This window comes from Aythya marila (genome assembly GCF_965140915.1).
Source record: "Aythya marila genome assembly, chromosome: 5".
Taxonomy (NCBI): domain Eukaryota; kingdom Metazoa; phylum Chordata; class Aves; order Anseriformes; family Anatidae; genus Aythya; species Aythya marila.
This window is the reverse complement of record NC_139046.1, coordinates 10,398,525-10,425,600: the sequence shown is the minus strand read 5'-3', so window position 1 is coordinate 10,425,600 and position 27,076 is coordinate 10,398,525. Positions and strand designations below refer to the sequence as shown.

General features: G+C 50.4%; 1 protein-coding gene across 2 annotated transcripts; it reads right to left on the bottom strand.

Moving 5' to 3' along the window:
* Positions 1-15,449: 15,449 nt before the first annotated feature.
* CKB (creatine kinase B) lies at positions 15,450-23,157 on the bottom strand. Of its 2 annotated transcripts, none has more exons than XM_082760634.1 (8): positions 23,085-23,157; positions 22,139-22,351; positions 20,867-21,021; positions 19,998-20,130; positions 18,948-19,119; positions 17,341-17,464; positions 16,399-16,588; positions 15,450-15,814 (listed from the first exon to the last, which is right to left on the bottom strand). In XM_082760634.1, the coding sequence occupies exons 2-8, from the start codon at positions 22,329-22,331 to the stop codon at positions 15,636-15,638; spliced, it is 1,146 nt and encodes a 381-aa protein (XP_082616760.1). In that variant the 5' UTR covers positions 22,332-22,351; positions 23,085-23,157; the 3' UTR covers positions 15,450-15,635. The 2 variants fall into 2 exon arrangements, with proteins under 2 accessions (XP_082616760.1, XP_082616761.1); XM_082760635.1 differs by lacking the exon at positions 22,139-22,351 and adding an exon at positions 21,501-21,688 and having other exon boundaries at positions 23,085-23,141.
* Positions 23,158-27,076: the final 3,919 nt, after the last annotated feature.

The window sequence follows — 27,076 nt, the reverse complement described above, 5'->3', positions numbered from 1 at the left end:
GGATGTGATTTAGCAGGTAAGATCGTTCTAGCTGGAGAAAACAAAACGGCTTTTGCTTGTCTTTTTGCTTACACGTGTTGGGTGCTCAGAACTGCGTGATCAGAGACTCGGCCGTGAGATTCGTGTGAAGTGTCCGTGGTTGTGGTTGCTGTGGGAACCACGGCGCTGAATTTCGAGGCACGGAAACGCCGCCGTTCTCAGCCACCGCTTTAACACCGGTCTGCGTTGTTTAATATCGATTATGAAATTCAGGGCACAAAAACAAAGTGTTCGTGCACTTCGTATTTCCTTGTAGTCGCTGATGGGATCACGCTGGATGTATTACGTGAATAAAATCAGCTCTTCGACTCTCATTACGAAAATAATTCTTTGTAAACAAAAGGGGATGCAAACTGAGAATGCAAACCTCTACCGCTGGTGCAGTCCCAGGCTTTTCCACCCCCTGCCCTGCTGCTCGCCCGGGGGCCCTGCTGGGCAGCCCGAGCCCCCAGCCCCATGCCAGGGGCCGCAGGATGGAGGCTGCAGTGCCGGCAGCGGCCGCAGGGTGCCCCTCCAGGGCCGGGGCTCGCCAGGAGCATCCCCAGGGCTGGCCGGCTCCGCAGGGCACCAGCACAGCAAAACCCCGGTCGCTTTTCTCCGTTTTCCCCAAAAGCCACCCTGCTGAGCGGGGCAGATGTAGTGCCCGGCAGCTAAACGCCTTTCCAGCTTTTGGGAGTCCTCGGTTTCCTGTTGGGAAATGTAATTAATGAAGCTGCTCTGCTCTTCATCCTTTGGTAATCGCTCTCATCGAGGCTGGAAGTTGCAGCCAGCCCTTTCTAAAATAACCCGGGATGGCTTGCCATTTATACTGCGCTGTGTTAAGTAACTCCGTAAAGCCTTACGCCTGGCATTTTCCATGCCTGGAGTCTGTTTTAATCTTCAAACAAATCTTGTCACTCGTGCTTTGAGCGAGCAAGAAATGAAACTTCCTTATTTGCTCAGGAGTTTTTCATATTCCATATTTTGCTGAGGCTTTTGCTTTTATTGTAGCCGAAGTTTGCGGTCGGGGGATTAGCAGTGACTGGTGCTAACGTTTATGGCCCTGATGTTTGCATTCCGGGAGTGGAAGTGTAGAAGCTGCTGCTTGCAGCTGATCTCAGCCTTCATGTTCTTTCTACAAAAAGGACTCCTTGCTGCAGATAGAGCCAGGAGGAGCACCAAGCCCCTGTGTGCCTTGTGAGGCTGCTGTGTACTGGAGTCATGGCATCAGTGAGCAGAGCACTTTGGGCACAGGGACACGGGAGGAGCGATGAGCTGAGCTTTGCTCTCAGCAAGTTCTGCTCCTTGTCACCGAGAGACGTGGCAGCTGCCACCAGGTGCAAATGTTTGGTCAAATACGTGTACTTCATTGGTTTTACACAACTGACCCCTTTGTCACCGACATCTGAAATTTCTTGCTGCCTCCTCATCTTTGGGAGAGATGAGCATTGGCTGAACCCTCCTGGCTGAATGCTGCTTCTAATTAAAGTCTAGATTCGAGTAACAGTCAGTTTTTGAGGTTTCCTCTGCTGTCAGAGCTCTGTGAATCAGTCCAGACAGGGTAAGTGCTGTTCTAGCTGGGGAAAGAGTACAAGTGCTCCAGGGCCCGCTTGAGTGTCTCAACACAAGTCTGTAGTACAGAGCTTGGCAAAGGGAAGGCATCTCCTCAGTGTTAATCCTTCCACCTGGAGGGCGGCTGAGCTCAAGGAAGCACAAAACTGTAATGAATTGCTGAATTCACAGCAGTGCCTGGGATGAAGAGGAGGGGAAGTCATCCTGTCTGAATGCTTTTTGCCCCTCAGCGCTTTCCAGACTTCCCCTTAGGGAAGAGAACACTGCACCACCAAATGCTCCCATTTTTCACCTCTGTGGCCCTTTGGATCTGCACAGGACAGACATTGCAATTGCAAGCAGTTCTCACAAGTTGTGAAGGGAAAGAGAGCAGGCACTGGTGGTGGAAGAGGAGCTCCGTGAACTGGGGGTCATATGGATTCTCAGGCCCAGCCACAAACCTCCCTGCACTGTCTCAGAGTGGTGCAAACAGCTCTTGAAGTAAAGCTGAGGCTTACAGGGGCTGCACAGAAAGGTCCCTTTCTCCTCTGAGCTCTCAGGTCTCACAGGGCTTGCAGGGACTTCTACTCAGATCCATTTGACAAACCCAGCCAAAGCCAGCTTGCAGGTCCACGTCACAAGGAGGACAAATCCAGCAGATGGGTACATGTGCTCACACAGTGCGTGGTTGCATAAAGCCTATTTCTCCAGGAAACTGGGCAATAAAAGCCCACGATGGTTCACAGCAGAGACCAGATCCCACAGCTGAGGCAGCTCTCCTTAAAAGGTCTCTTTTCAGGTCAGAGCCGTACTCGGGGTGAATTCTGGTAGAATAGGGATGGATTCAGCTGAGCACAAGAGAGCTGAGGTCTCATTTGTGTACCTAATGATGCTGGTAACTTAAAATATTTACAGCAAAGGCAAACATAAAATTGGGAAGGATGAGAACTAACATGTAGAGGGAAACACATTGTTTATACCATCTACTACGTGCAGCCAGCATCTCTCATTAGCTTACTGTTACCTTTATCCTCCCCTTCTGCCCTATGACAACATGTGAGAACAACAAATATTTCAGTCTTACCCTTGCATGTCACCTGGATGATGCCATTTTCCAGTTTTCTGTATGTCTTGGAAGCAGCAACATTCAGCATTTGGACCGCAAGGCTGAGTTTCATTGATTTAGCAGCTGAGTTAGGGGAAGGGAGGGGATGAAAACAAGTCCTAAATTTGGAATGAGCCAAACATAGACATGTTGCTAATGGCAAACCAAAAACTTGGAAGTCAAGCTCTGGATCAGCATGAAAATTGGTGGTTTGCTGACTCTACCTGTTGCACTCATGGCTGTAACTTGCCCTTTTCTCTTTACTAACTGCTCAGATACATGTCCTGGCTGGGGGTGTGTGGGTCTTACCGGCAGTCATCTCTCATGCAATGTTGTCTGGTGGCAGAGAAAGTGAGATTTGTACTGAGAAATTCACTGGTGATACGGCAACCCTGTGAGTAGGGCTTTGCAGAGGATGAAGACAAATGAAACCAAATTCTGACTTCAAAAAGGGGCCTGATTCTCCCCCCCCCCCCATGGATGGTGCAGGGCGGTGTGCTGGAGCTCTCCTTTCTTGTGCCCCCACTGCTCGACCTTTGCAGCCTGGAGACAGTAAAAGGTAATTTCTTGCCCTTACCAAGTCTAGGCTGCACTGGCCTGCTCCAACAGCTGCAGAAGCCCCACAGCTCGAGGGGTGGGAGACCTCAATTCACCCTGACAGTAGCTGCCCCCAGAACGCAGTAACCCTTCTGCTGTTAGTGCAGAGATGTAAACAACTGGGGGCGTTGGCCCATCTCTGCTATGAGTTCAGTAGCATTTTTCCAACACCTCAACCCTTTTTAAAACAGACAGCTCAAATTTACATGTATTTTTAGAATTATATCCAATTCTTTGTTTAACAAAGATGGGATGCCTAAAACCATGCCTTCTGCCCAGCCTGGGCACCCTGCAGCCTGCTGGGGGGCAAATCCAGGAGCTTCCACTTCTCAGCATCCCCAGCAGTGTCTTGGAAACAGTGCAGTAACTCCGTCTTTTCAAACAAAATTACCACTGGAAACAGCTCTGAGGATTACAGCAAACTGAGCCTACAAAGTCCTTGCTTATCACTGTACCTTGCCCTCACTTAGCTACCCTGTGGACAAGCAGGCAGGCTGGAGACATCTCCAACGCGTGGGTCATGCTGGCAGTGACCTCTTTTGCAGTATTGGTTGTCAAAATGTCTGTGCTAGAGGAAGATTTTCTGGATGCTTCTCGTGCTGCTGCAGTACTCCGTGAAGGGGACAGGCTCCATAGGCATCTGTAAGTGCAGTGCAGAAGAGGTAGCTTCCCCAGGTGCTCTTTGTGCAGCTTAGGAGGACTTCAGGCCACTCTCTGGCACCCTGAAGAAGGGCTTGTGCTCCTGTAGAAACCTTCAGTGTGCACACAAAGAGAGTATGGCCATCAGCAAATTTGAGCTCCCAAACCAGTGCCTCAGATCATAGCACAGCGAGTTGTCTGCGCTGCCATGGAGTTGTACAATTTGCTGTTGAGTCTAAAAGGCACGTGGCCTCCTTTACCCACATTTCTGGGGCATACGGCAAAGGAAACTAGGTGTTAAACCATGTAGGAGCTAGAATGCAGCCCTGCTCAGCCTTGATGCCATCAGAGACAAAAAGGCCTGCCAGCAATCCCACTCAACAGCTGCGGTGTGGAAAATCCCAGAGTGGGCAGAGATTCAGGAAAAGGTACTAAATTCTGTCTCTGAGAGTGATGGGGTCTCTAAGTAGGCCATCTCACTCCGGAGAATCCACGCAGACTGCGTGATCCCAGCACATGAAGGACAACGGGACTCCGAGAGGCAGAGCACAGCCTGAAGCCTGTCTACACTGTGCAATTAGTCATCTACTTCTGTGTGCGGTTTTGGGTACTGCAATATAAGGACATAAAACTATTAGAGAGTGCCCAGTGGAGGGCTACAGAGGTGGTGAAGGGCCTGGAGGGGAGGATGCACGAGGAGCAGCTGAGGCCCCTTGGTTGTTCAGCCCCGAGCAGAGCAGGCTGAGGGGAGGCCTCATGGCGGCCTGCAGCTCCCTCATGAGGGGAGCGGAGGGGCAGGCGCTGAGCTCTGCTCTCTGGGGACAGCGACAGGACCCGAGGGGACGGCATGGAGCTGGGACAGGGGAGGGTCAGGCTGGGGGTTAGGGACAGGTTCTGCACCCAGAGGGTGGTCGGGCACAGGGACAGGCTCCTCAGGGCAGTGGTCACGGCACTGAGTCTGACAGAGCTCAAGCAGCGTTTGGACACCGCTCTCAGACACAGGGTCTGATTTTTGGGTGGTCCTGTGTGAAGTCAGGAGTTGGACTCGATGACACTTACGGTCCCTTCCAACTCAGCATATTCTAAGATTCTATCTCCAGAACCAGGAGACTGCACAGAAATAGAGCGGAGACCCAAAGAGGACAGGCTGCAGCACTGGCCTCCCTGAGGGAAGGACCCACTTCGCTATTTTTTGTGTTACAACCCAAGCCTATTCACCAGCATTCGCTGCTGCTGCCTTCCTGCCCCCAGGAACCAGCCCGGCAGGTGTGGGAGAAGACGCACAAGAAAGAAGTTCCCACCCCTGGCACATCCTTCTCTAGCTGTGCTTTTCCACAGATGAGCACCCTGCTCTGCTGCCACCTTCCTCTGTCACAGTGGCCGTGGCTGGTGGCAGTGGAGGAATGCTGCCGAACCATAGCAAAAGCCTCTTCCCATCTCAGCTGGTTTCATTTCTCTTTTCTGGCCTGGGGCCAGGCTGGGTTGTGGCCAGGACATTTCCTAGCCCACATTTCTCGACTAGTTGCCAGACTAACTTCTCCTTTTGCTGGCTGTTCTGCTGGCTGCTACGTGGCCTTGCTTTGGAAGGCCCTTCCATGCTGGCCAGGCCAGGGACTGTGTGAAAGAGGAAGGGCAGGGCCTGGCTGCGCACATGGGGACTGGTGCTGCTTGTGCAAGTTTGTCACCAGGCAGGAAGAGCAAGAGTCAAACTTTCCTAAGGCTAAGTCTCTTCCTGGCTGTCTCAGCCTTCTGGATGAGTCTGGCTGACGTGGAGGACAGCAAAATCTCTCTGTTGGTAGATACGAGCAGAGGAGTTTGTGAGAAGATCCCCAATTTTCTTCTCAGTGAAGTAAAGCAGTAACTTTGCACAGTGTTGTGAGAATTTTGCTGAATTTGTTTCTCTCCTGGAGAAGAGAAGGGAAAGGGGATCATAGCATCCAAGGACACCCAGGAGGACCTTCGAGCTTGCATTACAGTCATGGAGCTCAGAGAAGAACTTGGAGGAGGGACATTTTTTTCATCTTCCATGGGAATGATTCATCAACCCCATGATTATCTGTCCTGTGAGTAAGCTGCTGCTCTGCTTTTCAGAGGTCATAAATATTCAGTCAACTCAGGCAGATGCTTGGCCAGCCATGTCTCTGGGGAGCCAGAAAATCTCTTGAATCCTCACCGTAAGGCTCTGATATCTGTCTGAAGCTGTGCTGAAAAGGGCAGTTCTCTTTGACAGCTCGGGCTACAGCCATGGCGTGGCCGCCTGTGTCAGCTGGACCAGAGTTGTCCTGTGTGCATCCAGGAGAGGAGAGCAAGGAGATGAGATCCGGGAATATTGTGTCTGAAGCTGGGGGACGTGTCCTGAAGTCTCCCTGGCTGGATAACTGTGGCCATCTCACCACCACTGCAGAAGGAAGCAGCAAGGTTTTTTTATGAATCTCTTACCCAGCAGCAACCAAGAGAAAAAAAAAAAAAAAAAGGAGTGTTAGCTCTTGCTTGGGCTGTCACACACTTGAATTCGATGTTTTCTCCCTTGGCAGAGGAGCGAAGCCGCCCTCCAGTTTGGCTCTAACCGAGAGCGTCGCTGCTTCCCCCTGGTCCCCAGAGCAGCTCCTGCGGTGCCAGCTGGGCTGCCCGGTGCCACACACTGCAGGAGGCGTCCCCAGATGATCCGAGGGAAGGAGCACTTGTCACCAGGAAGCACAGGTCTCGCAGATGCCTTTTGAAGGCACTTGGGAGCAGGCAGGGCTGAAGTACTGAGTTCCTGGAGCAGGAACGTGCCGGAAACCTGGAGGAAAAGCGGTTACGGAGATAATAGCAGCAGTGACAATCACGAGAGAGGGGACTGAGCTCAACACAAAGACAACCCGTCGACTGAAGCAGACATCTGTTTCCGTGGAAAAAGTCTTCTGTCGCTGTGATGAGCCTGTGCCCCTCCTTGCCTTCGGGGAGCTGGGAGGAGGAGAAAAGAGGGAAAGGAGGGACAGGGGTTTCCCAATGCACTGCTGGCCAGGCCTGGCTGAAGGCAAAACCCCATGCTTCAGTGTGCACGTATGGAAAAGGGCTTCTGGTCCATGGGCAAGGTTTTCTGAGACGTAGCCCCATCCACTGTTCCCAGATATCCCTATGGCTTCTGTGAACCTCTGAGCCAAGCTGAACCTTGTCAGGGTGGCAGGGTGAACACGTCAGCACAAACCCTAATGCTCTGCAGGAAACAGCACGGCAGGCTTGCAGGTCTTGTTGCTCCAGAGAAGCACCACCCAGGTGGTAGGGAGGGGGAATCAGTTCCTGGGACCCACCACCTCTGCCACAGGCTGCCCCGTTTGTAGCAATGCCCTGCTGCACTCCAGAGCTGAGCCCTTCACGAACTGAGAGCATCCCCAAACACACCCGAGCTCCTGATGCGCTTGCCAAGGGTTGCTGCCTCCAGCCTGCACGAGCACCAGGACAGCCCAGAGATTAAACAATATCCTTTAATAGGAACACCGGGCGGCCGCTTCTAGCACAGGCAGAAAGGAGCATTCCCCATTCAGAGCCTGCACACGGGAAGCGAGAGCACCGAGGGGGGACCGAAATGCCCTGATTTGGAAGTCTCTACTAGAAAGGCGGCCGTTCCCTGCGCCTGGGCCAAGGGAGATATTTTTACTCAGTGTCTGCTCAGTGTAGAGACGCCAGCCCGCGCTCCTGGCCCCGATGAACGTGACTTTGACCTACGGCAAGCGCGGGAGCTACTGCCAGCTCCTCAGCACCTTAGCTCTTTGGGGCCAGGGTTTGCCGGTGATGCCACCCAGGGGGCTGCAGCCCTCACCCTGCACCTCGAGGGGCTGCCCTGCTCCTGGGGGCCCACCCCAAATCCTACACACCGTGGGGCCAGGAAGGGGGATGCTGAAGCATAAACAGGCGGCGTGTTTAAAAATAAGCTGAGAAAACAGCGAAGCAGGAGGGCATCGCTCCCGTTTCCATGAGAACGAGGGAAGGAAGCTGCCAGGAGAGCCTGGCTCTGGCTGCAGGTTTCCTACCGCGCTGTCACGCGCTGATGGGCTTTCTCCTTGGCTCGTGCCTGCTTTTACCCCCTTTCCTTATTCGGGCTGCTGAGGATGGAGCCTGGCTGCCATCCCCATACGCTGTAAATGCTCCTGCCAGCCCCGAGCCCTTCTGCTGCCAGTGCCAGCACCCGGACACGAGGGGTCCCATGGCCCCCAACAGCTCAAGGGCAAAGCACAGCCCCTGAAACTGGGGGCTAGGAGAGGGCCAGGTCTGCTCTGGGGTGTTAGTGCTGGGAAGTGAGGGGCTGCACCAAGCTGGGTGGTGGGGCGACGTCCCCTGTGGTGGTCTCACATCACTGGGAGGTGACCTTCAGGGGAACCAGGGTCCCCAGCCTGGGAGGAGAAAGTGGACCGTGGGGCTCTTCACCTTGCTAACTTGCTTTTTTGCAGTCTTCTCAGTTCCCACGAGATGTTCTGCAGGCATTTTCTCTTTCTGAAGGGCAGGGAGAGGAAAGGTTGAGCTCTCTGGAGACCTGTGTGCTTTATTTTTACTTTTGTTTTTGTTTCTTTAATCTGGAGGAAGGAACAGACTAAAAGTGGCATAAATAAAAATCCAGCTAGCTGGGACAAAAATACTTGGTCAAAATCCTTGCCCGGGGCTGTGAGTGAGTTTGTGCTTGAGAGACGTTCAGCTAAGGGGGAACTCTGCATGTTAAACCTGGATTTATTATTTTCTGTAGTCCTGGAGAAGAGGAGTGACCAGGCTCCAAAGCTGAGTGGGAGGGCAGAAGATCACATCCAAGAGGGGGGCACCAAGAGCCACCCTCCCTGCCCAGCCCCAGCAGAGGAGCTTCCTCCACTGCAAACAGGGATAAAGATGCTCCCGGAGGGCTGGTTAAAAGCCTGCGTGCTGCTTTGCAAAACCTGCAGCCTTACACAGAGGCATAGCAACGTTATTACTGGGCCCAGCATCAGCTGAAGGAGTGGTCTCGTCTTCTTCTCCAAGCCAGAGGCTGGGGTTTCACAGTTGTTGATGTCCCCAGCCCTGGGGGTTTCCTTCCCCCGGGCCAGGGTCACAGCCCACAGAGCCCAGCTGCTGCTGGTGGGGGCTCTGTGGGGTTCTGCCTTGGAAAGGAAAGGGAAGAAATTACTGCCAAGCTGTCAGGGCTTCTCAAATATGCCTCAGCTGCATGCTTTGTGCAGGGTGGAAATGACAGGGCTTAAAATAAATATATATTTAATCTTCAGCTTATTTTGCAAATATCCTGCAGTCTGGCTTGATAAGAGCCTTTCACAACAGTTTACCTTTCTGAGAGGCTCACTTCTGAGGCCCAAAATATCCCCAGAAAAGACTTGCTGGGAAGCTGCAGCCACTCGGACATGGCCATCGTGTCCCAGCCTTGTCGCAGCCAGCACTCGGGGGCTTTCTCGGGGGGGGGGAGAAAGGCAAGAAGGGACATGCTGGGCAACAGCACGTGGGGGATTATGTGCCAAGTTCAAAGATTAGTGGTTCTTTTATTGGGTTTTCCCCTAAGCTCAATATTAACTGATGCTGAATGGCCCGCACAGAAGTCAGAAGCAAAGATTAATCAAGGCTTAGCGGCAGGGGCTTGTGGTCGGGAGGGCGGTGGGGCTGAGAGTGCAGCAAGAGACAAAGTGCCCCCCTTCTCTTGCTGGCACCTGGGAGGATATTTCTGAGCATCTTAGCAGCAGGCACAAGTCGTTTCACCCCGCTTCCTGGTGTTCTGAGCCTTGCTAGTAACTGTTCAGCCTGGAATAGCTCTGGGTTTTAGAAGTGCCTTTCATTGTTTCTCTGTATCTTCTGGATGTGCGTAATGCAAAACCCTTTTAGGTAAACTGACAGGTGTTTTCAGTGGGTTAGCTTTAACTTAAAGTGAATAAGCAGAGCTGAAAGGCAAAGCAGCAGGGCATTTTAAATAAATCTAGAGGATGGCTCTCTGGAGGAGCTGTTCCCTGCGTAGGCTTCGCTCTTGAACTAAATTGTATGAAAAATCTCAGCATGGCCACACCAATGGCAAGAGAAATGGATGTGATGGAGAGAGAGGAGGAGGGTGCACAGGTACAGCAGGCAGTGATGGCTGAAAGAGCACATAGGCTAAATGCAAACATGTGTCATTGCTGTTTTTAACACTGATTATGTAAAAGTATTTGGAAGAGGCACACTGACCATCTGCTGCCTGTGCCCCTTCAGGGGCTCCAGCTGACCAGCCACTTGCTGACCTTCCTCGTAACCACTGCTTGAAGCCTGTTTTTTTTTTGATCCCTTGTCAAGAAAAACAAATAAATGAACAAGCAAAACCACTGAAACTTCCATCTGCTTTAAAAAAAAATACAAAAAAAATGGCGGGCATTTGGGGAGAGCTTCCTTTGAGGCTGCTGCAAAGGAAGCAAAGTCTGTGAAACCAGCAGATCCCCTCCCCGTGCTGATGCTGCCCTTGTCACCTCGCTCAGCCCGGGCAGTGGCACACGCTGCTGCCCCCCAGGGCAGGCAGCTCCCTCCGTGCTCAGCTGCACGGGCCCGTCCTGCTGACAAACCCCTCTGCAAACCACAGGGCTCATTGCAAAATAAGTAAACAAATAAATAAGCAGCCCAGCGAAAGACCAAACCGAACCACCAAGTACCAGAGGACACACAGCTTACAGCTCGTGGCTGGATGCATGCCCTGCGCCCCACTTCACAGCACCCCACGGGGGGATTAAGTCAAAGCAAGTGCTTTAGCAAGATCAACAGGGGCTAGGGGACACCTTGGCAGCCTTATTCTGCTCAGGACATTGTGAGAGTTGTAACAAGTCCTCAAACGTCTCCTGAGGGTTTCTTAGGATTTGGGAAATAGGATTTGGGGTGTCTTAGCAGGGGCCATCCCAGAGGGACAGAAGCAAGGGGCTCCTCCCAGCTCTGCATTAGGATGCTTTGCCTTAAAAAAAAAAAAAAAAAAAAAAAGCCCTTACCCAGCCGTGGCGAGGAGCAGACTCTCTGGGGCCATGGGTGTTCGCGCCCGCTGCAATCCTCTTCCCATGCAGGTTCCCACGGGTATCTCTGCAGGCAGCTCTCCCCGGACAAGTCCCAACTCGGAGGCTGTTGCACAGCAGCGAGCCGACCCGATGCCACCCCTTCTGCAAGGACGACCCGCACGGTCCCACCAGCCTCCCGCTGTCCGTCCTCCCTTACAGGAGGGCTCTGCCGAGCACCTGGCCCTGCCGCCAGCCCCAGGCACTATTTGGGGTGGTTTGGGGGATTTCTGAGTACTTGGGGTGCTCCAAACAGGAGGCAAAGCATCCAGCATGCGTGCTAAGCACCCCTGCCAGACTCAGGTAATGAACACAGATTTTCAGTTGCATTACGTTCACTTTCCTGCCAGGGTTTCACTGAGTAATCCAGGAAAGGTTCACTAGGCTGAAGCTTTTGACTTTCAACAACAAAAACCTTGACGTTTTCATTCGTCTGGGGTCTACCAGGTACCCTTGCTATCCCCTTGCCCAGGTGTTGGGCATGAGACATTTCGCCACATGAAGTTTTATAGGGGCTCTCATGCTCTTGCTCACTGCTAGGAGAAAAACAAACGTCTTTGCTAGGTTTGGATGCGTCTCTGTTTATTTTTACCCTGTCTGCTAGATGCAGATTTTCCCCATTAATCGCTGACTCCAGCCTGCGACCACGCTGCCTATTTACCTACCAGCCCCGCACTGCGGGCAGCAGCCGTGTCTTCCCACCTGATGCTCTCAGCCTGGCTCTGGGCACCATTTGTACAAAAAAAAAAATAAAAGATGATCTTTAAAGCCCAGGGAAAACCCAGCATACTGACACAGCACCCCCGAAATCCAAGCTCAGAGCCAGCCGTGGCGTTTCCCTGCTGGGCCGTGCCGCTACTTGGAGCTGGCTGGGAGGTTTTGAAGTCGTAATTTCTGCCTGGGGAGCTAAATCCCAACATGTCAAAACCAGGGGAAGAGGGGCAAGTGATGCAAGAGCTTGTTCTGAACAGGCTCATCGCGACGTCTGGGGCCGTGGGGTGTCCTCCTCTGGCACAGGAGGCTCCCCCCTCATGGGGACAAATAAACCCGCACGGGGTGGCAGAGATGTGCCTTGTCCTGCTGGAGGAGGGCTGGATCCACTGGCCGTGTGGGCTGTGCCCAGTTAGGAAATGGGATTTTTTCTTTTTAGGATACAGGGGAAGGCAGAGCCTGCTGACTGCTCCTTACCCGGGGCGAAAAGCGAAGCAAGCAGGAGATGAAAAGGCTGCGACGCCGTCTCCGTTCCAGCAGAGCGCCCTGCCCAGCACGCCACCACGCTGCTGTGGGTTTTGGGGGAGGAATCGCTCCAGCAGCCCAGCTCCAGCTCGTCCACATTGCGTAAAAGACGGGAATAAGCTGAGGGCAGGCTGGAGCCTACACCGCCTCCCTCCCAGGTGGGTGCTGGGGCCGTTAGGCAACAGCACCCTCGTTTTCCTGCTTAGCTTAATGATGGATTAATTATGGAAAAGCTGGAGGCAAGCGCTGCCCCGTCCCCAGCTGCAGCTGGCACATGGGCAGGGGCGGCCAACAATCAAGCCACCTCGCTCCAGCCCTTGTTCTGGGGAGACAGAGGCTTTGGCCACTTCAGCCACCCCAGTGCAGAAGCCTGGAGCCTCTCTGCAGCCCGGGGAGCTCCCGGTGGAGCCGCTGTCCCCTGCTGGGCTTGGGGCACAAGGGAGGCTGCGGGCAGCTCGGCCTCTTCCCGTGGGGCCGGGAGCTTCCCGTGGTGTGGCAGCGCGCCCAGGCCGGCGCCGCGGTGCTGAGCTCGCAGCCTCCCCGCCACCGTCCTCCAAGTGGCTGAGTCCACAAACGGGTGAAAGACCAGGAATGATTTCCCAGTAGATGGCACAAAAATGTTAAAAGCAGCATTTATGGGCAGTCTGCTGCCAGGAAGTGTAATCGGAGAAGTAAATGGCTGCCCAAATAGCTGCGTTTCTCGGGGAAGGATCCTGGGAACACGGCAGCAAGGGGAACGGGGTGGCTCACCCTGCATCCCGCTGCTGGCATTGCCCGAGCTGCCCCAGGCAGCTGCAGCTGGGCACCTGCTCCCAGAGGGGAAAATCCAGGAGAAAAAAAGGGATGAAAAGGGAGACATTCCCTTGAAAACGTTCTAAAGCTGGCGTGCGTGTTTAGACGGGAGCACGTGTGAGGTTGTGCAACAGGGCAGCGCAACGGGAGCGCGTTTCAGCCAGCAGCCACTGCTGCTCCCCGACCTGCACGTGAAGTAAGTGCAGCCCGAGCCTCCGAGGGGAAGCCCTGAGCTGCCAAACCCTTGGCAGAGAGCTCCTGGAAGGGCTCCTCCCGCCCGGCTTCCCACCCCCTCAGCTCATCAGCGCTTTTTTGGCCAAGAAGCTGGCTGATGGGTGACGCCACCGCCGCTGGGTGATGCTCGGTGTGAGCTCACCCGGCCCCATGGCCCTGCCAGCTCCGGTTCCTTCCCGAAAGCTGTGTGTCACGGCTGCTGCAGCAGCAAGGCTAACTCAGCTCCCTGTACAAAGCACACCAGGCACCACCAACCTTCCTCTTCTCCCCCTGGTTTAACGCCGTGGCATCTGTGACACACGACAGCTTGACACAGCTCTGCAGCTGCCCGAGGCAGGAGGAGTGACCACTGCGCACAGCCAGCGACGTCCCCAGGAAACCCAGGGCATGATAGGGAGCAACAAACCAAGCTGCACCTTGACAATTTTAAGACACAAGGGTGGAAGGTTGAATTTCTCTCTTGATCACCTTTTTTTTCAATCACTTGCTGCAAGCTGAAACAAAAACACAGAGGGAACAACACAGCTAAGGTGGTGGGTGGCAATGAAAATCAATTAAAGAAAGAAATGTTTTCTGGTTGGGTTCAGGCATTAAAGACTAGCTTGCCGTTTGCACCATAATTTGTTAGCCAGCTCCAGCTCCCACCTCAGACTGTGGGGACCCAGGTGCTCAAACCAGAGGTGCAGCAGCTCTAATGGGCTAAGGAAACAGGATACACAAGGAAAGACAGTTTTATTAGTCCAAGTGACATACATTTAAAAAAATAGGCAAGTTTTCAGGCACCTCCTTGCATTAGATAATTGCTGACTGCAGTAACAATGCTGTGTTGAAGAGAGCACTAATTTAGTGGTGCCTCTCTGATTACACGATGCAGCACCAGCTGTTTGCCGGGTGTCCGTGGAACAGTGACACAAAGCACAGCGAGGAGGATTAAAAAAAGTACACAGAACTAATCAGCTGCTTCTGGCACCGTTTTCCCTCCCCTGCTCTTGCCAACCTTGTGGCAACTCAGAAAGGACTCAGCACAGATCAAAATTCCTACATGCGATCTCCTCTCCTGCACCCAGCTAAAGTCGAATCGTACAAAAAGCTGCATTTTAAGACAAAAAAAGTCTCATCTGAGACATTCACTCAGCCTTTAGCTTACCCCAGCCAGAGCCATCAGCTCAGCGACAGCACACAATCAGTGCCTTAGAAATATCACAGCTTCTACAAAAGCAAGCTTCACTTATCTCTACAAGCCTACATAAAGCTGCTCCCTGTAAAGCCATTTATCAGCCTTTCAGCACACTCCCTCTGTAAACCCCAGGTGCTGAGAAAGTGCTCTGCTTCCCAGGTCACATGAGCTGCAAAAGCTATTTTTCCTTAGGAGTCCAATGCTCCCAGTTTCTGAGAAAAAGAAAAGAAAAAGTTGTTCTTGTGGATTAATAAGGTGGGTATTCCACACAGCAAGCACACGTAGACTGATCGCAGTCCCCCTGGAGAACAGACCTACTTGATGCAACACTACAGTTTGACACCACAGAGAAGAGCCTGAGCTTGCAAGCCAGACCAGGACTGGAAAAAAAAACATCCATTTGGTATATTTTAGTTGACTGTGCTGTTCAGTTGGCTCAGACCAACAAGAAATAGCTAAGGAAAGCAGTGCTTTTGCCGTTTTCCTGTAACTAGCTTGCAACCCCCATCTCTTCCTTGGTTAAACCCAAAGAGCTCAGATATAAGCATCATTTCGGTCTGAGCTTCACCTCACTTTCAGCCCCAGAAGAGCAATTAGCATTTACACCAAGCTTCTGCACATCACCAGAGATTAAAGGACGTGATCTTTTTGCAAACTAGTTGAGTGGAGGTATTATTACAGGCTGAGGTCTGACCTCAGAGCATTGCCCCGCAGCCCCAGGAGGACCTGTCTCTGAACAGCAGCCCTTTGTACCCAGCTCCATTTCCCCTCCCTTCCAGGAGTCAGTCTGGCTTGCCCTAGTCAGGCTAATAACAGTCTACGCTTGCCATGAGCAGATGCACAAGCTGAAGCCTCCGAGGTAGGGCAGGTTTGGAATGACTCATGTTTAGCACTAGTTCTCAGGTTTACAGCAACTGCAATCATGTTAAAAGCTCGCTTTTGACACTGCTGCAAGCACACTCAAGCAGATAGACTGCAGCAGTGCAGCCAGGAAGGTGTGCAAGCACATAAAAACAGCCAGCTTAGCATAATTAAGAAAATCAAGCCCCTTAAGTCTCAGAAGACATTCAGTTAACACATCTAACACAGCATCAGGCCAAAACAACAGTTTATTTCATTTTCAACAACATCTCAGCCATCAAAAAATAAACTCTAACACAGATGGATGGAAGACTTCTCTACAGTGTAACTAAGTGGGCTCTGACCCCAGGGGTTTGAATTGGAGTGACATTTTATTATTCATCCAATAAGTTAGGAAGCATGAGAATAAAGTGCTTTATTTCTGAGCTGGTATGAGGTCATCAATGGACTGGCCTTTCTCAAGGCGTTTTTCCATCTCAATGAGCAGCTTCACACCATCCACCACCATCTGCACCAGCTCCACCTCAGAGAAGCCAAGGCGATCAGCATTGGAGACATCAAACACTCCTCCGACAGCAGCTGTGTCCACACCACCTGGAGCAAGAGGTTTAATTAGTACATGACCACTGCTTGAGCCAGTAAATCTACCTTTCTTCCCTCACCAGCCCGAGGTGGGAGCACAGCAAGACAATTCTCTACAAGTTGCCACCACCTCCTCCTCCCTGCAGGGAGATAAAGCTACATGTGACTAAACATGAGCCACTTTGAGCACACCATTAGGCGAGCTTTTTAATTTTTTTAATCCATGAGTAATCTAACCTGTGGCCAGAAGTACGTGCTGTAGCTATTTCCCAGTCACAAGTTCAGTCAGAATTCCCATCCCTGCTTACAACAGGCCCACCAGGTCCACCTTATCTGGAGCTCAGAATACCACAGGGAAGGATATGCCTAGGAGTGCTCAGAAGGTGAATACAGTAAGGTTTAAGCAAAGTATCTGCATCTCCACCTCTTCAAAACTATGACTTTAAGGCTTGGTTTTAACCACGTGCCTTCAAAGGCTCCCTTCTGGACAGTCACTGTCAGCATGAACCAAGACCTGGCTTTGGTTGGAGCCAGGCTCTCACTGGTGCCTGGTCAGAGGTGCCTGACACAGGCAGCACTGCACCCTCACTTCTCACCTGTGCCTCGTTTCTGCAGCCGAAGCTTCTTGAGGACCTCTCCAAACTTCTCATGTTTCCCAAGGTGTGGCAGCTTGATGTGCACACCAGCACGGAGCCCCGTTCCCAGGTTGGATGGGCAGGTCAGGATGTAGCCCAAATGCGGATTCCACATGAACTCATGGTTTTTGGACTTGAAGAGATTTTCTATCTATAAATAGAGAGAATGAATGTTTAGAGATCGTTCTCTGCCTGAAAGATGTAGGTCATCCATTAGTGCTCATTTACAGCTCCAGTTGCATAGCAACAGCCATAACATTGGAGCAGCTATTTCAGTCAGTCCCATAAGCCCCCTCCATTTGGGAAAGAAAGTCACTAACAAGGGGCTTTTAAGGCCTTAGTCCTTCTCACTGCTGGGCACAAGATTAAGCTTAAGCTCCACTACAAAGTCTAAAGTCACTATCTACTGGCAAGCTTGATTTACTGCACATTGAATTGGCATCTCTGTTAGGATTAAGGAAGGAGCTGGTAAGGCTCAAGTTGATATCAAGACCAGATGCTGAGAAAGGCATTCAGCCTAGAAACTTCAGTCCATTTTTGTCCATCCACATTCAAGCAATTTCTCCTCCCACCCAGGGTCTCTAAAGGCTGTGATTTATAGAACCATGCAGAGATCCTTTAAGCAGTTTAGACACTCTGATAAGGGTATCAGATTAAGATAACTTATTCTACATTTCATAATGTTTTGCCAGTACAGACATTTTAGAGCCCTCACAGCTGAAGACCTCATCAGTGTGCTCCTGGAGACCCCAGTTACAAAGAAACATCCTGTGGAACAACAGAGAAGGCTCTGGCAACACAGGGTGACTCCTCTACTCCCAGCTTGGAAGAGTATGTATTGTCAGCTCAAACTAGAGAAATGTTTAACATTTACACCTACAGCTCAGTCAATATTTGCTTTACCTGTGTTAGTCCAGTACAGAAGCGAGTAAATACTTCTTTCATGTTGCCACCTTTCTGCATGGAAATAACTCTAAGGTGATCCTCCTCATTGATCCAGACAAGGAAAGTCTTGTTATCATTGTGCCTAGGAGACAAGTGTCCATTTTCAATATAGATATAACAGCACCAAATTACTCATTGCAGTTGCTTTCAAGAAGCCTCTTTAGTTGCTCCTTCAAAAAAATATTTTGCTTCTTTTACTCATCAAGAAGCTAGCAGTTGACCTAGTACTTTTACCCTGCTCTTTTCATGAGGTGGTTGGCAGTGGCCTGTATCTAGACATGTCAGAATGAGTAGGAACCATAACCCTGGCTGGTGTCATGTATGAAAGCCTAGAATTCAGTTAACCAGCTATTTTGGTCTTGAGTTTACAAATTTAGATTTAGTTTGGTCAGAGTTTGAAGGAGGATGATTAATGCAGACACTGACGCAGCCCAGAACACAGATGTTCATAAGGACACCACATTGACAGTGTGTAACCACGACTTATCAGAATTTTTATCACATTCTGTTAGGCTGCACTTTGTACTTATAGGAGAAGTAAGGAGAATTTCCACTCTTCATGTAGAAGAAGGGCTTTTCAGAGATGCTATAAAAACCTCCAAATGACAATGGCCACTCTACCTTAGCTTGCAGCTGGTCAATACTCATCACACTAATAATTTCCCAGCCTGATTATGATCAAGAATTAACTAGCACCTGATGAAAGTTATTTATGTGCACTGAGACTTTACACTTCAAGCCTGTACATTAGTCATGCTCAGATGACAGCACTATCTAGCACTTGCATCTGCAGGTAGGTGACGCAATCTTAAAGGTGACCTACAGAAACAAAGCATGCTTCCTCTGAGCTGTGTTGAAGCAGCTACAGTAATAAGCTTGGAGTGTTTCAGCTGATAGAAACTAGCCCTTAGCTTACAAGGGAGCAAGTTAATTATGCTGCAGAAGCTCCAGAGGTGCAGAGTTCTATGTAGGTGACCCACATCTAACAAGCAGAATCCTTCTGCTCCACACCTCTGCATCGGTCAACTCATGCCATTTAGTCCCTAGAGGTGGGAAAAAAAATATCACTGGTACAGGTAAAGCCAGCCTAGTCTGGCATCAGTGAGTTTCTGCAAGCAGAAGCGATGAGACAGCACAGGAGCAGCTACACATCCAGTACCAGGTTTCAGCTAAACCCATGCTGTGGTTTGTCACCTTAAGTTACTCTACACTCTTAAGATGAGAAACAAATGCAGGGGTACATCAACTCTTAAAAGTGATCTACTTTCCTAGGCTGCTTTGGTTACTGTCTGGTGCTTCACAGACCTGTGCTGGATTGTAGGCTCTGCCTACAGGCTAGCCCAGCTGGCTTGTTCCTACCAGCCCAATGCAGTGCATGCTAACACTTCTCCAAATTCTGCTTTTAGATGCAACTTCCCCAGAGGACACCACAGAAGATTCTCCTTCGATTCAGCAGTATGAGCTCAGAGCCTGCCATTCTGCCCAGCAGTATTAGCCACAACTAAAATTTCAAGTTTTTTTTGCAGGGACTTCGTGCAACTCCTTCCTTCTGGGCATACACTCACCAGATTCCCCTGGCATCAGGCCAATCTCGTGCCATCCCAGATGCCAGCAGCAGAGGAGAGACAGGCTTGTCGAACAAGAAGTGATCATCAATCAGCTGCTGCTGCTCCGCATCCGTCATGTTCCGCAGGGCATAGTACTTCCCCTTGAGATCACCTCCCAGACTACCCAGAGCTGAAAAAAGACACTTTTAGGATGAAACCAAAGATGACGAACATTGCCAGCCTTTTAGAGGCTGCATTCAAATTATCTGCTGGTTTTGGTTCCTCCCTTGCTTTCATCTGTGATGTCAATGCCTTTGTGGCACTGCAGAACTTTAGGCTGTATCAGATGATTTGTCTGCACCTTCCAGGCTTAAACAAGTCGCCTTTGTTCTCTTACATGCAGTATGGGATCCCTACAGCTGCTGAACTGTAGAAGTAGAGTGCTTTCTTCCAAGGAGAACCAAGGTCACAAATACAACAAGCAGTATTCCAGTCAAGGACTGTTACTCTGCCCTTGAGAAGTTTTGGAACAGTGACAGCATCAGTCTCCAGGAATGCACCTTGAGAATCTCCTTCCCTCTCACTTAAAGGAGGTGGGAAACAACAAAAAACTGCAGCTAAGAAGTTCCACTGAAGACCAGAGCTCACTCTAGTCAACTGCACCCTTGGAGCAAGACTACGCCCCTAAGCAAGCTGAACCTTAATGAAAGTCAATTAAAAGCAGCCACAAAATACTGTAAATGTGACTCAAGCCCTGAAGTTGCTACATACCTGTTACATTTCAAGCTTGAGCCATGATGAACCAACCTCTTTCCCCACACACATAAAAAAAAAAAAGCTTTCAAGATCAGCAAAGGTCAACTTAACAGAGTCCAACTTCCCTCTGACATGTGCTCTTGCTCTAAGCTACAAACTGTAATGCTGATGCAACTGGAATTCAAACTGCTGTTTTCAGGGAGAGCTCCGTGTTCAGGCTAAGCCTTGAGGAAGGCAGCTTGTGCCAACTGCAAGGAGCAGCTCCAGCCCTGATGTGAGTAGTTCCCCCTGACCACCCGGTTCTCACTTTACCTTCAACAGAGAGCTTTTCAATAGCCCGCCTCTCTCCTCTACTACAGTGAGGGGGAAGACAGAATCCACGGATGCTCCTGCCAGTTCTGACACGAGAGCTGAGCACGTAATTGGGATCCAGGTCATCACCACCCTACAAGATTAGGAAATCGGTGAGCACAGCCTAGTTGCCAAGTTACTTACCCTAAATAATGCAGCTCCTGTGCATTTGGGCGTACACCTTATACTTGAGACTGACTACTTGGCCTCTGAGCAGACAGATTTGGGGAGCATTTTCTTCAGCCTTAGCACAAGTATCTGTGTAACACAACCCTTGTTCTGAGGCTAGGGCTACCAAGTTACATGCTAGAAAAATCGGGACACCATCAGGCCATCAGTTTTACATTCTAAGACCAGCATCTGGGCTTGCTACCCTTTTAGATCTGCAATCCAGAGGCATCAACATAAAACAAATTCTTGTTTAGGTAGCTGTAACAATGGCTATTCTATAGTATGAGACCACCAGCTGATTTTTAGTATACAAGACCATAACACAGGAAGTGTTAAGGTTTGTAACACCCCTTGATTCCTGGGAATGGGCTGTTTAGCTCGACTACAGCCAAGAGCTGTCAAAAATACATGTTCAACATGTTTGGCATGGCCTCTGCTGCAGCAGCCCATCAAGCAAGTCTCTGCTGTGTGCCAGCCGCCTGGTTCTACCCAGCTATTGAAACCCCACAGCAGCATGCTCTGAAGTAAGACTGCACTGGGCACACCGCCTGTCAGTCCACACAGGGTGAAACTGAGAGGACAGGGCCTGAGCAATCAGTTCAGACAACCACCAACAGCTTTACCCAGGCCTCAGACCAGCAATTGATCAAGATGTATACCTGCAGATTAGCAGCATTCAGGTCAGTCTTGTGTTGATCAGTTGGTTTGTAGCCACCGTGCCTGTCTTCAATAACTGGATCAAAGAGTTCCTTAAACACTTCATAGGATTCTTCATCACCAGCTACGCATCCTACTGTCATTATGAAGGGATGGCCTGGAGTGGTAATAAAGTCAGAAGAGCTAAGTTTGGGTGATGTTTGGCTGTACTCCAGAGCAGCACTAACCAGGCAAGTTCTTTAGTGGTAGGTCTAGTCACTTAGAAATGCATTCTCACATAGGAGCAGCTGAGAGACCCTACATTTTACGTTTCATCCAGTTAGTCAAAATGCAGTGCTATGGAAAACCATAGCTGTTGCCATTAAAGCACACTTTTGTCAAGCTTTGGTTGAGGACAATTTTGCACAGCACATCCAATTTTACTAGCTAATTTAGACCAGCAGGCAAAACGATACCTAAACAATCATGCTTTGCTCTAAGCAAGCACGCATCACTCTGTTTGCTCAGCTACAGACAGAACTGCATTTTTGTAGCCTGCTCATAAATACCACCTCCACAAGCCTAGCTTAAGTCACCGTATTCAAAAGCACCAGTTACTTTGGCTGGTTCACACAGAATATTCTCAACGCATTTTACCAGGATTATCAACCCCAGTCTGAATGACATCATCCAGGGTGAAGCCACTGGGCGTGACTCTGTCTCTCAGTTTCTTGTACAAATCCAGGGTTAGCACTTTGGCCATGTGGTTGTTGTGGGTGCTCAGGTCCGGGTACTCCTCATCGGGAGGCAGTCTCTGATTATTTAGTTGGGCCATTTTGATATTGCTAGAGTAAAAATAAATACTGTAATGTTAACACGTAAACGCATCTGCTCCCCCTTTTTTCATAGAAGTGCTACACAACATCACACATCCACTTTGGAATAGGACAAGATCCGAGCAGCCGGGTAAGCCCACACAGCATAAGAGAACTTCCCCCTCCCGAGCTGTGTAAAAATTAGAACAAGCTTTTTTTTTTTGGTTCGGATTTAAAGTATTTAGCAGAGCAGTTACATAACTGAAGTGTCTGGGAATTGATGTGTCAGATCTCAGCAAGGAACATGGCCTGATGGAATAAGGCCCCTTTTAACACGGCCGTGCGTTTAGAGCCGTCCTGCGGGGCTTTACGAGCTCTGCCTCTCGGCAGCTCGAGAGCCTTGGGTGCTGTTGTCAAGAAGCACTTCCAGGAGCGAGGGAGAACAGATCGTTATGCGGATCTAACGGGCCCGGCCGTTACCTGGGTTGTCAACCCCAGTCTGGATGACATCATCCAGCGTAAATCCACTGGGAGTCTGTTTGTCCCTCAGCTTCTTGTACAGGTCCAGGGTCAGCACCTTGGCCATGTGATTGTTGTGGGCGCTCAGGTCGGGGAACTCATCGGTAGCAGAGTGCTTCATCTTCAGGAGGTTGTGGCTGTTTGAGAAGGGCATGGCTGACCCTACCGCAGTCACTGGGGGGGAGAGAGAGGGGAAGGCTGTCACTGGGGGCTCGGCGAGCCTCCCCGACACCCAGGGGAGGACGCCAGGCACCCAGCAAGGTCACCTTGGCTGTCATTCCACCCGTGCCTTTCACACCTTTGTTGTCACAACACCTTCCACCAAAACAAGGCGGGATAAAGAGATCGGGAAAAAAAAAAAAAGTTTTCCACCTTGCCCTGTCCTTAAACATCCCGGCAAGGGCAGCGCCGGTCCCGGCTGCTCGGGGGTGCGAAGGGACGAGCCCGGGGGGGACAGAGCAGCCCTGGGGGGGTCCTAGAATGGCTTGGGGGGGCCGGGGGAGCGTTGAGGGGTCTGGGGAAGCCCTGAAGGGGGCCGGGGGGGCTCCAGCAGCGCCCGCAGAGCCCCGGTCGGGCGGAGCTGCCTGCCCCGCTGGGGAGCGGAGCGGTGGGAGGCGTTATACAACCGACGGCTCCCTGGGGGGACCTGGCTGGGGCGAAGCTATGTAACTACCCTGCTAAATACCGGGTTAAGCCGGCTTTACAGCGGGGGCGCCGGCCGCGGACCAGCCCGGTAAGCACCTGCGGCGCGCCCCTGCCCTGCATCCCCCATCCCGCTCCCCCCCGACACCCTCCCAGCCGCACCCGTAGAACACAAAAGGAAAAAAAAAAATACTTTTTCTCTTTTTTTTTTTTTTTTTTTTTTTTTTTAAAAGCCTCAGGACGGCTCGGCTGCCCCGGGACTTACCGAGGGCTCCGCAGCCAAAGCAAGGACCTCCGCGCCCAGCTCCGCACCCAACCGCTGCCCTCGCCGAACTGGAGCCCCAGCGCTCCTGCCGCGCCCTTTTTATATAGGGAGCGAGCCACCGCCCCATTGGCCGCTATTTATAGCCCATTCATTCCATTGGGCGAGGCGCGGGGGGGCGAGGCCAACGGCCGGTCGCCGGCCGCTGCCGAGCCGGCCGCCATTTTGCGCGCCTTGGGGGCGGGCGGCGCGCGGGGGTCGGCGCCTGCCTGGGGCCGCCCGGCTCCTCACGGGGCTGCGGGCACGAAGCCACCGCCGCCCCCCGTCAGCTATGGGCCGGAAAATGTCCCCAGAACACGGTGCCTCTGCACAGCGAGGCGGGCAGCGAGGCTTTCTGTTGAGGCGTCGTGCCGTGGTTGAGGGTTCAGTGAGGTGTAATTATCCGCCGCCCCACAAATAACGGCTCTGTGGGGCCGGGACCGGCGTGAGGCGCGATGGCGGCGAGTAACGGCCCGGGGGCTCGCCCCGCAAAGCCTCCCCGTGGCTGTTGGGGTGCCCGTGGGCCAGCAGGGACCGTCACTGAGCAGCCCCAAGGGGTGGCCACTGGCCTGTCCTCGCCTCCAGCCCTGGGCTGTCTCATTTATATCTGAACTTGGACGTGTGTTTATTGTGTAACATGCAGAAGGTCTCCTCCTTCTGCCATATGCAAAAAGGGAACCCTACGTTTTATTACAGTGCCTGGTTTCTCCCTGAAGACAAGAGCAGAAAGGCTGGGATTTGACCCCTCAGAAACTCACCTTAAATTCATCAATAGTTTGCAGGATTTCTCTCAAAGCTATGACATGGCTGAGAATTTCAGTGTTTACTGAAATAAACGAAACGATCAACTATCTTGATGTGCTTTTCACCTTCACATAACAGTTTCTTTGAAGTGCAACAGAATCCATGCTTATCTTCCCATCCAGATCGTGTGTTTAACCAAATAAATGCAGATCTAAGTCACGGCACTGCTTTGCTTCAGATGAGTTGTGTCAGAAGACAGCAACAAAAACTCTGTTCCCACCTCCATTCTTTCAGCACCACAACCAGTACCCTCATCAAGATGGCCAGAAGTGTGAAGCCGTGCACAGAATTGCTTAGGATTAAAAAATAAATAAATAAATCATTACAAAATAAAGCAGAGACTACCTCAAATAAAAATGTGTTGTGCTTGGCTGCCTTCCACGTTTCCAAGTTACTCCAAGTCTGATACACCGAGATGCTGAGTGTACAGATCTCCGGCAGAAGTCAAAGGCGCAGCATCCGTGCAAGTCTGGTCTCTTATCTCCCGGATCAAAGAACAAATCCTCTCTAAGTCTCCTCTGCCTTTTTAACCTCACAAAGTCTTCCCCTAAATTTTACTAGTTTCACACATTGCTCGTACTTCAGAATAGTGTAAGTTGCAAGTAAAAACATTCATATGCAAGTATTAAATGGATGTGAGTGTAAAATCCTACCCAGAATCCTCATAATACTTTATATTCCTTGATGATCTTGGTTGCAACTTTTTTTTCCAAATTCACAGGGAGTTCTGATTAAGGATTTTTTTTTTTTTATGTAAACTAGTTATTATTTTTAATGTAGAAGAATACAAATAATACTAAGAACAACTTCTACAATCATATTTTCCGGTGTTTTTCATCACAAAACCCAAAAAGCATTACCACAAGGAACTGAAGGCTCCTTTTGTCTTATCCCATAATCTATTGCCACATGCAAGAGAAGCAATCACCTGTTCTTTACTATAATTGTTTTATAGATTTGCAGAGTCAAGGTTACCTCCAGAACCCAAATCCAGGGGTTCATTTCTGTTGATTGGATATGCTCTTTTCCTCCCAGGCCTGCAGAACAGGGAATACCAGTCATTTTAGTTATTATAAGCCAGTCGTGTTCTCAATGTGCCATTCATTATAGCACTTCCGACACAAACAGACACCTCTTCTTCACACAACTTTTATCTGAAAAAAGACTTGTAAAGAGAGTCATGTTGGCAACATAATCAAAATATATCCAGTGTACATGTTTAATAAACACTGCACCCCCTATCCCCTTTTTCTCACCATTATTTGTCAAATTTCTAAAATTCACTAAGTCAGAAGTGGCTATTACCTCACTGGGTTTTATTCAATGCTTTGAGATTTGTTGAAAACTGTGTGTAAACTGGATCCTACCTTCGTTACAGCATCCCATCCCGGCTTCCCTAGTGACTTAATTATAGATGTTGTGCTGTGTGTCAACAGTCTCTGATCAACTGTTTTATCTAGCTCATCTGCTGAGAGAATACTTTCTTTGGATAAGCCTGTATTGCCTGTTGGACTGTGATAAAGGCATCAAAATATACTTTCCATGCTGGGATGATATCAGTGCATACGGACTTGTAAACTACGCTGCAGCTTGGCAGTTTCTGATGGAAAGGTAGAGTGATTACTCCAGAGATCTCTGCAGTAAGCTTTAACAATGAAGAATTAAGGGAAGTTAATCATGGGCCACGAAGCTAACTTCCTAAGAGGCTTAATTATAAATGTTATGCAGTGTAGGACTGCAAGAGGAGATGGGTGTTGGCTAGTGAATGTGTCTTCTGAAATTATTCATGTGAACGTAAGATGAACCTGAAGAAATATGGTATAAACATCTTCTTGAATATCTAGAAGAATACTTCCAAATTAGGAAATAGCAAGAGAAAACAGTTTGCTACATATAACTGATTTTTTTTTCCAATGCCTAACACAGCTAAATAGCAGGATCTGGCTGGAGCTGCATCTGCTTAACTTCACAAGTGAAAAATTTCTTCCCATTTTAATTTATCATTTAATATGTATCTGCCTAGTAATTATCCACGGTGCATTTTTTTCACACTGGTTGGGCAGCCTGTTGAAAATTACTGATCATTTGCAGTAAACTGAGCGCCTGTGAGAACCATGAGTTGTTGAGTGTCCTAATCTTGCATACAGTCAGGCCCACAGTGATCTGAACAGCAGTACTTCATGGGAAAGAAAGGACACAACTATATAAACTATGACAAATGCAACCAACGACACACAAAAAAATGACACGAAAAACAAGGTAGGTGCAAATATAAAGGCGCAGCAGAGCCGTGATTGCCAGTCAGGAAAACAGCTGAGTAGGAGTCTGCAGTTTAAGAAACCTCTGAAACTGCATACATTATATTTAGATTAGATGAAGGAGAGTTTCATAACTAAGTAACAAAGAGTACTGCAATTATGATATGGGCAGGTCAATAGCATAACAGAAAACATGTTCTCACTGAAGATGGTGTGCAAAATTTCCCTTATCCCGAACGAAATCACACCCATTAAAAAACTCACAGGTGGTCATCCAAACAGCTCTCAGGTCAGCAGCGTACATCGGTGGTGTCATTCATTGTGGATGTGTGACTTTTTCTCCACTCTTGTGCGTTACCACTTATTGGTGAACCCTCCAGAGTTATCTGATAGAGACGGGAACGTTACCTGCGTGTCGGAGGTGATTCACATGCCCTGTGCTGTGCCCGCACCCCTCCCAAGCCCGGTGGCCTGGGCTTGTTGGGAGCAGCAGCTGGGGCGATGCTGTCCTCCGGCACCTCTCCTTGCCTCCCGGCTCCATCCCCACGCCACCGGGGCACCTACGGCTCTCCACATCACTGCAATCCTAAACACAAGACACGAGTAGGAGTTAGTACAGTGCTATTTGGGGTTTCGGTAATGATTCGGCTTCTCACGAGCCCACATTCAGTTGTGGGTTTCGCCGGCAGCCTTCAGAAACCCGCGCTGAGCGGTCGGTTGGTCGTCAACCGCCTGTCCCTGCACCCGCTGCTCTTCGGGGAGCGCCTGGAACTTTCTGGAAGCCGCTTTGCCTGGAAGACCTGCGTGTGTCGACGGCAAAGGGGGTGTCATTCCCTGTGGAAGGGGCTTCACCCCACAAGCTGTAGCCCTGACACTTTGACAGATAATAAAGAC

Bases quoted from the DNA above. Each gene is read 5' to 3' on its own strand.
- CKB (XM_082760634.1), bottom strand. From the start codon at position 22,331: ATGCCCTTCTCAAACAGCCACAACCTCCTGAAGATGAAGCACTCTGCT. The intron at 19,120-19,997 runs GTAAAGTGAGAA...GTCTTTTTTCAG, and splicing joins TGAAAAGCTCTCTGTTGAAG to CTCTGGGTAGTCTGGGAGGT. The intron at 16,589-17,340 runs GTAAAGCAAATA...CTCTATTTATAG, and splicing joins TCTGTACTGGACTAACACAG to ATAGAAAATCTCTTCAAGTC.